The sequence below is a fragment of the Dasypus novemcinctus genome, chromosome 3 (genome assembly GCF_030445035.2).
Source record: "Dasypus novemcinctus isolate mDasNov1 chromosome 3, mDasNov1.1.hap2, whole genome shotgun sequence".
In the NCBI taxonomy this organism is placed as follows: Eukaryota; Metazoa; Chordata; class Mammalia; order Cingulata; family Dasypodidae; genus Dasypus; species Dasypus novemcinctus.
The window spans coordinates 125,454,664-125,466,491 of NC_080675.1; the positions used below are offsets into that span (position 1 = coordinate 125,454,664).

General features: G+C 43.5%; 2 protein-coding genes across 5 annotated transcripts in view; one reads left to right on the forward strand and one right to left on the reverse strand.

Moving 5' to 3' along the window:
* Positions 1–3,245, reverse strand: part of MYO5A (myosin VA) — a 243,947-nt gene extending 240,702 nt beyond the window's left edge. For all 4 annotated transcript variants that reach the window (XM_058294223.2, XM_058294222.2, XM_058294221.2 and 1 more), the window contains exon 1: positions 2,903–3,245. In XM_058294223.2, coding sequence (XP_058150206.1) covers positions 2,903–2,929 — 27 coding nt within the window. In that variant the 5' untranslated portion in view covers positions 2,930–3,245. The remainder of the gene's footprint in view (positions 1–2,902) is intronic.
* Positions 3,246–4,361: 1,116 nt separating this feature from the next.
* Positions 4,362–11,828, forward strand: part of LOC131278011 (uncharacterized) — a 43,088-nt gene continuing 35,621 nt past the window's right edge. Inside the window, exon 1 of the mRNA XM_071212470.1 lies at positions 4,362–4,472. Within this exon, the coding sequence (XP_071068571.1) occupies positions 4,362–4,472 (111 nt within the window). The remainder of the gene's footprint in view (positions 4,473–11,828) is intronic.

Consider the following 11,828-nt stretch of genomic DNA (forward strand, 5'->3'; position numbering starts at 1 on the left):
ACAATAGTTCCCCTGCAGAACACCAGTAAGTCCACTCTAATCCATACTCTATTCCTCTAGCCTGTGGACCCTGGGATGGTTATGTCCAGTCCCCCTCTACATCAAGAGGGGCCTTAGATTCCACATGGATGATGGATGCAATTCTCCTCCTTGCAGTTGTAGGCACTCTTGGCTCCCTGGTGTGGTTGTTGACCCTCTTCACCTTCCTGCCAGCTGGCTAGGGTAAGTACAACAAACCAGAGGGCAGGAGCCGCAATTCTGCTGAGGCCCAGGGCCTGGATGTCACATGGACAGTCCAGAGATTCAGGTCTCCTGAGGCAACAGCAGGTTATTCATACTCTTGGACATTCAAAGTAAGTCACAAATATAAGAGGCAGCGTGTGAGCTCCTTGAGGGAAAGGACTGTGTTTTGTTCATTGTTAGAACCTCTCAACATTAAGCTGAGTACCTGGCACAGGAGGCACTCAATAAATATTTCTGCCTACTACTAAGCAAAGGTCCATTCATAAAAAGAATTAGCCAACAAATAGCCATGTGAGTGACCAGACATATTCTTAGGCATAGGAGTATTTAGGAGAAGGCAGATAAAGCCAACTTCAGTTTTGATGTCTAAACCAGTCTGTCTTCACAGTAACGAAAACTTTAAAACACGAATGTTGGAAAGTGGATTTGGCTCAATGGACAGTGTCCACTTACCACATGGTAGGTCCAGGGTTCAAACCCAGGGCCTACTGACCCATGTGATGAGTTGGCCCACACGCAGTGCTGATACGCGCAAGGAGTGCCCTGCCATACAGGGGTGTCCCCTGCGTATGAGATCCCCATGCGCAAGGAGTGCACCCCTTAAGGAGAGCCACCCAGTGCGAAAAAAGTGCAGCCTGCCCAGGAGTGGCGCCGCACACATGGAGAGCTGACACAGCAAGATGACACAACAAAAAGAGACACAGATTCCCCATGCCGCTGACCAGAATACAAGCGGACACAGAAGAACACACAGGGAATGGACACAGAAAGCAGACAACTGTGGGGGCGGAGGCAGGGAAGGGGAGAGAAATAAATAAAAAATAAATCTTTAAAAAAACAACTGGATTGTGATGACGATGTGACCAAAACCCAAAACCTTAAAATCAAAAATATGTATCTTTAAGTTTTTTTCTCTGAAATTACCTTGGGGAAAAAAAGCTGACCTGAAATCCAACAGCAATTTCTTAGTCATTCACAAAGTAAATGGATTTCTGTCAGTCAGGTAGTTTAAAGCTGGACCTCTTGATAAGGGATCCTTCCTACCTCAATGAAGGGGGATGGGTGGCACTATACCAAATGACTAAAAACCGTTTACAGGCTGATATCTCATAATGTGAAAATGACTCTGATATTTCTTAGTACCCTACCACATAAGTTTATTATGAAAATTAAATGAGCTCATACTTATGAAGCACTTATAACAGGACTGGGCACATAGAAAGCACTATAATAATATTTTTAATAAAATAATTTTAATCACTTTCCAAGTACATTCATTCATACTTTAGAGATCTACAATGTCTAAAGAAATTACCAGATTTAGAGAAAAGTTCAAATTGTGCAGTCTTTAAATCTGGGACTAGAAAGGAAGGGATCTCAGAGAATGTTGCATGAAAACCCCTCATTTCATGGTTGAAGAAATTAATTATCTATCTCATATTTGCAGAACAATTCATAGGTTACAAAAGGCTTTAACATCTATTACTAAGTGTGATCTTCACAGCCGCCTTGTAAGGGATATAGGGCTGGAATAACTAACTTTATTAACAGAGGAGAAAACCAAAGCACAGAGGGGTTAAGTGGTGTACGGAAAGTCACCAAGCTGGTAAACGAAAATGCCTGAGCTACATACCATGCTGCAAGCTGGATCCTGCACTTAATTTGGGTCACATTTGGAAGTAATGATTCCAGGACCCCTACACAGAGATTCTGCTGCAACTGAGAACTTGAAAAATGAAGGCAATTCTGTCCATTGGAATTAGCGGTAAATTAATAGCTGGCAAAACACATACACAATCACAAAAGGGCACCATACACAATCCAAGATAAATTTTCAGACTACTGTTCAAAGAGAACGTTCTCCAAAATACAACCATTCAGAGATGACAAGACCCAGAGAATACTGGTGTCAGTTTAAGAGAGGAAAGCTGCCACTTCCCCTTAAACTTAAACCACGAAGGAAAAGGCTCGCCCCAGCGGATGGTGAAGACATGGATCCTAACAAGGCTCTGAGGGATTACACGCAGGTTGCACACTCCCTGTGACAAATAAGTAAAATCCATCCCAGCCTGTGAATCAGCTCGCATTTATCCGGGCTGCTTCTTCCCCGGGGTTCACCACTCAAGGGCAGCAATCAAAAGCCGGCCATTAAATGTGAAAAATCGACCGGCCACCGTTTACAGGATCCCCAATAACCTCATAGAAATGTTCACTGGCAGAAGTGGGACCGCATACCAACACAAGGCATTATTTTAAGCGTGTGTCCCCAAGGGAGGGACCATCGGATCTACAAGATAGGCAAACATATCCCACTAGCCAAGCTTTTTCCTAAGCCAAGGCGGGGGAGCGGGCTAGGCACTCCTGACCGAGGTCTGCCCGACAAAATCCACACTCGGAAACCCGCTCTGCCCCAACCTAAAAAGCGTGGCAGGGGGCCAGGGGGACCCGACCGAGCAGGCCCACCACCGTCGCCTCATTCATCCCGATCGCAAAAGAGGAAGATGCCGCTGCGAGCGACCAGCGGGCGGCGCCGGGTCGGGGTTTTGAAGGCTCGGAGAGGGGCCGGGGCTGGCTCACTCCCCGCCTCAGCCTGACAGCCCGCGGCGTCGCCCGCCCTGCCGCCGCGTCCCCCACCGCGCGGGTGCGCGAGGCGCCTCACCTTTGTGTAGAGCTCGGACGCGGCCATGGCTCGGGCCCCGCTGCGCCGACGCCCCCCGCCGGGGCCAAGGCCGCACCCCGCCTGGGAGACCGCCCGCGCCGACTAGGAAGCGCCCAGGCAGCGGCCGGCAGAGCAGGGCAGGGCCGGGCAGGGCCGGGCGGGGCCGCGCGGGGCCGGGCGGGGCGGGCGACTCAGGCGCGGGCGGCCCGCGGGGTCCTCGCCATCACCACCGTGGTCGCCGCGAGCAGCCGTGAGCGCTTCGCGCGCCCGGCGTCCCCCGGGTCGCCGCCGCAGTCTCCACGGCAGCCCGCGATGCTGCCGCCGCCGCCGCCCTGTGCATTGTGGGAACGGGAGGAGGCTGCGCTCGGGCGCTGCCACCGCGGCTGCTCCGGGCTCCCTCCAGCTCACGCTGCCTCCCATCGGCTGCGGGCAGCGAGCATCACCAGTCTTCCAGCCAGCGCCACCGCGCTGCCAAGGCCCAGAAATCGGCCCCGGGAGACCCGCCAGAGGCACAGCCGTAGTTGCGGGCGCAGGATATCCCCGAACGCCCCCCAACTCCAAGCGATCCCCTGGACTGTGCAGAACAATCCAGTCTTCCAGGAAGGGGCGCCAGTAGCTGGTGTCATTGAGACTGCCCAGGTAAACGACGGGTAGCCTCCACACTGCTTCTTCTGTCCTTCCAAGCATTTCTAAGGAGATGACTGTTAGGGAGTCTTCTTGAAAGGCCATGCATAGTATAACCTAAAGGAACCTGCAAAGCTCCAGAAGGGTGCTAGGGGACTAGCGGTAGGGCAATGCAAGACGGGGAATTTGAGATGAAGGATCTTCTCCAAGGTCACCCCTGACACCTCAACATCTGCAGCAAGGTCATTTCATGATGCCAGAACATAGAGGCCTGTTCTAAGCTACAGAAACTTGTGAGTTTTGAAGCAAGTTGCCCCCAGAGTGCAGCCAGGTGGCCTACCACTCTCCTAGGCTTGAGTGTCTGCAGAGGTGTGACTACCCTTTGGCCCACCTCACTTCCAGGTCCTTTTCACTCCAGTGATTACCAGCTCTATGGTACCACCTGAAGCTGATCCGAGATGCCACTTTAAAACGGCAGAGAACTCTTGTGGAAGGTTTATATCTGCATTTAACTCTCGGTATCAAAAAGTCAAAGGAATCTCACGAGCAACCCTTGGTCTACTGAGGGTTATGCTTGCAAATCAAGGACAAGAATGTAGTCTTTCCACCCCATCCCCACCCTCATGCTTTCTTTACCCTCTACCTCCTCCCCACTCACACTTTCACTCCTGGTTACCCTGTCTCCATATATTTCATCTGTTCATGTATTTCTTTGAACTCTAAGTGGTGCCCAATGTCTGTCATCAGAATCTGAGACCATTTCTATCATAACTCTCTCAAGGCTGGGGCCCTTGGTTGTATGTGTGTTCCAGCATGTGTATTTGAAGTAAAGGCAATGTCGAAGAGGATGGCCTGGGGCCAGCCTTTGCTCACTGGAGCTCAGACCACTCCTCTTCTTGGTCACTGGTCCACAGTCCCCTCAGAGATGCCCCCAGAGATGCCAGAGGTAATGGCTACCAGAGTCCAAAGCCCTGCAGAAGTCTCTGTTCTTTCAAATACTAAAATCAAATTCTTTCCTGTCTCTGGGCATCTCCCTCTTTCTTCACCCAGACATAAAAGGAGAAAACATGTTGACCAACAACGGAAAGGGCACAGGAGTGAGATTTAGAAAGCCTGTAATCTATGCTTTGCAATTTCTTCACACCTTATATAAGGTGATGTGCCTGTTTTCTCACTCTTCATGTAACACTTACCTCCCAGGACTGTTGGATGATCAGTGAGTATATCGAGAAAAAGCTAAAAAACTGAAAGGACCTAATGAGCATGAGTGTGTATTTTTAAATGACAGGGGAAAAAAAAGAAACTGGGATTATTCTCTTATAATTTCTGAACACATGCTTTCAATCATTCAAATACTCTGGGCCTTAGGAGGAGGAAAATAGTGGAACTGAGAAAGGGAAAGTTTTTTTACCCTTGACCTTACCTTCTCTCATTCCAAAAAAAAAGGAGACTTAAAAGCCAGAGAAAAAGAGGAAGCCCTGAAGGGCAGCCTTTACTACTTACAAGTGAAAATTCACAGGCCCAAGCACTTTGTGGCTTTGTCATTAGTAAAGTGCGGAAACCTACAACAGTTACTACTTCCCAGGTTTTAGGATTCCCCCATCATAAAGAATTAGCTTGAAGACATTGTGGGTGTATTTTTTTTTTAATTGATAAAGTTTTCAATTATTCCTTTACAATTGTGAACATTTTTATGTAGGTTGTTTTTGAATGAAAACAATGTCAAAGTTTATATGAAAAACTAAACAGGGAAGAGGATTTGGGGAGACCAGCAATTTTTAATAGGGGTCATTGCTTTATTCAAATAGAAAAAAAATTATTTAGGGCCAGCATTTAAGATAATAAAGATATAGAGATGGATAAAATGTGTCCCTGGTCTGTGGGAGCTCACAGCAAGGGGATGGCCAAAGGCTAGAAAGGGCAGTCTGTGGTATAGTCATATAAAGTAGCAATTCTAGTTCTGTAAGATTGGCCCAGTATCAAAGGCAGAGGCAAAGTACTGTCTTACTGGCTATAGTATATAAGGTTTAGATATCTCAGAATGAATGTGTTTCAGAGGACTAATCTAAGTACAGGGCACAGGGTGACTTGGATGGGTGGGAAGGACCCCAGATCATCCACTGAAAGATCCAAGTGGTGGTATGGATGTGAGGTTATAATTAAAGAACACATAGAGAAACAGCATGAGGGAACTAGGCTATGAAGCAGAGGGAAGGGAAAAAAAAAAAGCCAAGAATAGAGTAAGCCTGGCCTGAAAGACATGAAAGATGGAAGGCAGGCGTCAGGACCTGCTGGCTCCCCAACCCCTTCATTTCCCCATCTCCAGCCAGTTCTCCTAGCTCCCCATCATGGATGTGCTTAGGTCTAGCCACACTTTAAGGCTGCCCCAGGCAAGGAAGATAAAAATACAGTACTTAATTTAAAAAGTATAATTAATTCAAAAGCAATTGGTAGCATATGCAATAGAATTTAAGTATGAAGTGTATGGTAAATGCAAATTATCACTACTATTATTTTTATTCCTAGTACCTATTACTTTTTATTCTAGATTCTAAAATCTTGCCTAAAATACCTGGCTGTGTTTCTGGCTCCTTGTTCCCCAGTCTTCCAGCCTGTGTCCAGACTACTGCTATTTGACCAGACTCTCTATCTTTATGCCTCGCTCTATGGTACCTGATTTCTTCAATTCATTGGTTTTTCTGGACCTGGAAATACTTTCTGCCCAAATACACAGCATTCACCTGCTTCATACTGCGATTGATCTTCTTAAATGACTTGGTTTTATAGTGCTTACTAGCTCCTCCCATCCTGCCCCCAGTAACCTCCCATACACACACGCACACTCACACACACTCCACGCTGCCTTCCCAGTGATAGTGGTAGAAGCTCTGGAGTAATAAAAAGACTTAGATTCAAATGACGGGGATTCTAATCCTGACTCTGACCTGGGTCTAGCCATCTAGTCAATGTAAACCTATCTTTTTTTGTTGTTTGTTTTGTTTCATTTTTAATACACTTAAAAAAAAATTTTTAGAACAATTTTAAATTTAGAGAAAAATTGCAAACGTAGTAGAGTCCGCATACACCCTGCACCCGGTTTCCTCTATTAACATCTTACATTAATATGGTAATTTTTTAAAAATTAATGAACCAATACTGACACATTATCATTAACTAAAGTCCATATTTTATTCAAATTTCCTTAGATTTCACCTAATGTTCTTCTGGTTTTAGGATCCCATCCAGGATATCATATTACATTTAGTCATTAGGCCTCCTTAGGTTTTCTTGGCCTTCAGTTTCTCAGACTATCCTTGTTTTTCATAATTTAACAGTTTGAGGAGTACTGGTCAGGTATTTTATAAAAGGCCCCTGAATTAGGATTTGTGTGATATTTTTCTCATGATTAGACTGGGTTAATGTGTCATGAGAAGGAAGATCACAGAGGTAAATTGCCATTCTCATCACATACCAAGGGTTCATACTATCAACATGACTTCTCACCGGTGATGTTGACTTCGATTACCTGGCTGAGGTTGTCAGGTTTCTTTACTGTATAAGTTATTTTTCTCACCTTTTCTATACTGTACTCTGTGGAATGAAGTCACTATGCACAGCTGGTACTTAAGGAGTGCATTGTGCCCCTCCTTCAGGGCAGAGTATCTTACATAAATTATTTGAAACTTATCTGCAAGAGAAATTTGTCTTTTCTCCCATGTTTATTTTTTTAATCATTTATTTATATCAATAGAGACTCATGGATATTTATACTGTGGGCATTCTCATACTACTTTATTTTGTTTCTCAAATTGTTCCAGCTTTGCCTCTTGGGACCTTTCATTTGGCTCCTATGTCCCTTTTAATATACACCCATCATTGTGTATGTGTGTGTATCCTGAACATGTCCTTACTTTCTGGCACAAGATGTTCCAGGCTCATCTTGTATATTTCTTGCTATCATCCTAGAAGCTGGTTCTTTTTACTGGAGAATGGTATTAGAAACCAAGATATGGGTCCTAGGTGTATTTGTTGCTTCTAGGGTATTTCTGCTTCTAGGCCCTCAGCTACAAAACAAGGAAATACATGTGTCTTCTAACCCATGTATATACATGTATCTATATACTATCTATATCAACTAAACATGAGTTCATACTGCTATCTCCAACTCTAATAATCCATTACAATTTGGATCATTCTAGTCTCCCCTTGATTATCTGCTAACCCCCATCCTAGAATGAAAACCTGTAAGCCTATCATTTGTTTTTTTTAAGATTTATTTATCCCCCCCCTCCCACCTTCCCCCCATTGTCTGCTGTGTCCATTTGCTTTGTGTTCTTCTGTGTCTGCTTGTATTCTCATTAGGCAGCTCCGGGAACGGATCCTGGGACCTTCCAGAATGGGAGAGAAGCGATTACTCTCTTTGCCACCTCAACTCCGTTCTGCTACATTTTCTCTCCTCTGTCTCTTGTTGCATCATCTTGCTGCGTGGGCTGGCACTCCTGCGTGGGGCACCTTTTCCTGCACTGGGCAGCATTCCCACGCAGGATGGCACAATTGTGCAGGGTGACATTCCCACATGGGCTGGCACTCTGTGTGGGCCAGCTTGCCCTCACCAGGAGGCCCTGGGCATCGAACCCTAGATCTCATTAATGGTAGACAGGAGCCCAATTGGTTGACCACATCCATTTCCCTGAGCCTATCATTTTTAATCTGCAAAACCAAAATTACATGTATGTGTATTGTTGTTGAGGGGATCAAATGAAATAAATGAGAAAGGGTTTTAGAAAATGGACCATGCTATACAATTTTAAGTTATTAAAATTTCAGTCCTACCTCTCTCTACATATTCAATCTCTGCCCTGTACTGCCTGGTTCTGGCATATTGCAGGATCCAGTGGAAGCCAAATCAATGACTGAGTAACTTCTGAAACAGCATTTTCGAAGTGGAACAAAATGGTGAACTTAGAGATCAGCCAAAAACAAGAAGCAACTAAAAGGTTAAGACGGTAAGAATGTGTTGCCTTATCTGGGTATACTACCTGTCCATATAGCTTAAGTGCCTCTTTTAATGACTTAAAGTATGTCAAATCAAAATGAGCAAGGAAAGACTGGATTCCCAGAAGTTCTCACTTTTTTCCCCCTTTTTTAACTATCTTGTTTTAAAAAAGATACATAGATCACACAAAACCTCACACTCTCAGTTATATTGCAGTGTCATATTGATGAGGCAATATAGGAAGGTGTAATGGCAGCTGTCATACTAGTTTGCCTGCCATCTTTTCTGTATTTGGGGGGAAATTTCCACATTAGTCCCACCTCCCAATAGAGAAATCAGAATTCAAATTCCCATTCTGTTTTACAGCTAGGATGCAGACCTATGACTTAGATTCCAATAATTGGATTCACCTGCAGAAGACTTAAGATTTAGACGTGAGCAAATATGAGCAAATAGGATCTACCCTGAACTTCCACTTGCCAGTTAGGGTAGCAGCAGAGGTGGCCAAGTTTTGGGGTCAGTAGTTGTTAGGTCAAAGTTAGGCCCCAGGCTTTCAGTATTTGATGGTGGCAGCAGCAGCAGCAGCAGCAGTTTCCTTATTAGGTCTTCTCTGTAGTATTTATTTTGGAACATTCCTGGAAGATTTACATCAAGACTTTTTCTCCAGCCTTTTCAACAATTTTGTAAGCTATCCTTTGAAAATCTCCTTTTCTGCTTAAATTAGAATTATGTAATCTGTGACTAGACCACTGAACAATATAGAGTGACATCATAACAGTCATGAAAAGAAATGGCTACAATCTGAAAGGTATAATTTCTTTCAGAAAATATTTATTGGGTACCTACTATGGCCAAGTGCCAGGACTAAACAAAGATATCTTTCCTGTAGGGGAGACTAACTGAATGAAGGTTTGTAGAAACTGTTACTGTATCTTAGAGGATAGAACAAGTAACATCATGTGGGGGGGAGGGGAATATTTGGTTTTCACAAAGGAGCTGTTTGAATTAAGTTCTAAATTTACAAGTAGAAATGCTTTAAAAGGTATTACCAACTAAGAAAGAGACTGGAGAAGAAACTTACAATGCATTTAACTATCAAAGAATTTGTAATAAAACATAGAGAACTTCCATGTATTCCAGGGAACCCAACGTAAGAGTTAAGCAAAAAGCAATGGAAGCCATACCTGGAATATAGAAAATAATGGATTCATTTCAGATTAGCTTAGTTCCAAAATGATAGATGGGCATTGGAAGATGCTATAGAATACTTGATATAATGGATATAATGATATATTAAAACAATTGAGGCTATAATAAAGGCTAAAGTACAAGGAAAATACATAATTAGAAATTCCAGGAAAACAAAAGGCTATATAAGGAAATGTAATCATAGTATAAATTTGGATCTGCAGTGAACTAGATCAACCTATAGATAAAGCTGGGAAGATTATTAACAATGATTATAAAACAGAATGCAAATGTTATCAAACTTGATGAAGTAACTATAAGAACACAGTTGACAAAAGTTGAGAGTTAGAGGAAGGAGTTGTCAAAGGGAAGGATAGGGGTTAATATATATTCATCTTTCACAGTAGAAAGCCAAGAAATATAGCCTACAGCCCATGGAATAAGATATAAAAATGAAAACATTGAAAAGGAAACCTATAGCATCAAAAGTATTGTTATATCAGAAGGAGGGTAGGGTGGAGAGGAAGTAAGGAATACTGTGAGCTAAATCCTGTCAGTCTGGAAAGCTTTTAGGTCTAAAATTAAGAAATCAATAAACTGGTATAAACATACTATCGAGACAAATGGAAGCAACCACCAGGAGAAGGAAAAAAAAAAAAAAACAGTTCAAGCATTCCAAGTAAAGTTCTCCAGTTGGGGAACTAAACTTGGTAAGGAGGTAGGTGTGTTTTGTGATTCTTGGGTTTTCACTGTCCTGTTATACTACTTGATCTGAATCACGTGCAAATAAAATTTTGATTTAAAAAAAAAGAGAGAGGTTCAAGATGGTAGAGTGAGACACTTCAGAGCTCCCCCTCATGGAATCTTTAAACAATCAGCAAGAATTGGCAGAAACATCTTTCTCAAAGCTCTAAAAAACATTTAAAGGACTTCACTAACAGGGTAAGTTCCCAATTAAGAAAAGTCTAGTTAAAAGTAGTAAGAGGGAAGCAGATGTGGCTCAAGCAATTGGGCTCCCGTCTACCATATAGGAGTCCCTGGGTTTAAGTCCTGAGGCCTCCTGGTGAAGGCTAGCTGGTCCCTGCTGCCGAGAGCTGACGACCCACTATGTAGAGAGTTGGAGCAGCAAGATGATGCAACGAAAACAGATACAGAAGAGAGACAATAAGAGACACAGTAGACCCGGAGAGCTTAGGTGGCGCAAGAGATTGAGCCCCTCTCTTCCACTCTAGCCCTAAGGATTGGTTCCAGGTGCCACCTAAGAAGACAAGCAGACACAGAAGAATGCACAGCAAATGGACAGACAGAGCAGACAACTGGGGCAGGGGTGGTAAATTTAAAAAAACCCCACAAAACCACTGTAGCTGCTATATTAAGAATGAAAGCAGAGCAGCAGGGTGGGGTGGGGGTGGGGTAAAAGACGGAAAAGGGAGCGGAAAGTGATATGATAGGAGTTATAGCAGTTAACCAGGTAAGAAATATTAGTGGCATGGAAATGGTGTTTGCAATGGAAAGAAACCAATAAATTCTGTATCTTTTAGTGGATGTCAGTCATTCCCTCCTACAGGGAGGGATCAAGGATGACTCCAAGGTTGGCATGGGTACCCGAGAGGGTGGATACAGTGATAACACTTACTGAGGTGAAGACTAGAGGAAAAAAAGGTTTACGATAGAAAAATCAAGTTCCTACACATGCCATGTTCTCCAAACTTACTCACCTTTCTGAGAATAACACTCCCTTCATCTAAAATGCTCCTTTCTCCTTTTCTTACCATCCCTAGAACCCATCTCTCAAAGCCACCTCTACAAATCTGTGCTGATTCACCACTCATCCAAATTCACCCCCAAAAATAAATTCATTCCTCTAGACTTCCTGGCATTTTCTACCTCTTAAGGAATGTAATATTTTCTACCTTGCATTTAATTTTTTATAGTTCATTTCGTAGAATGTAAGTTGCTTGCCCTGTCCATCTATCTCCAACAATATTTGTATTAGTGTTTTATAGATGAGATGAGCAAGCATTTAAACTCACCTTAATTATGAAGCCTTTACAAACAAGTAGACTAAAGCTCAGCTCTCATTAATCCACAGTATCAGTATCCTGTTCAATGAAATAT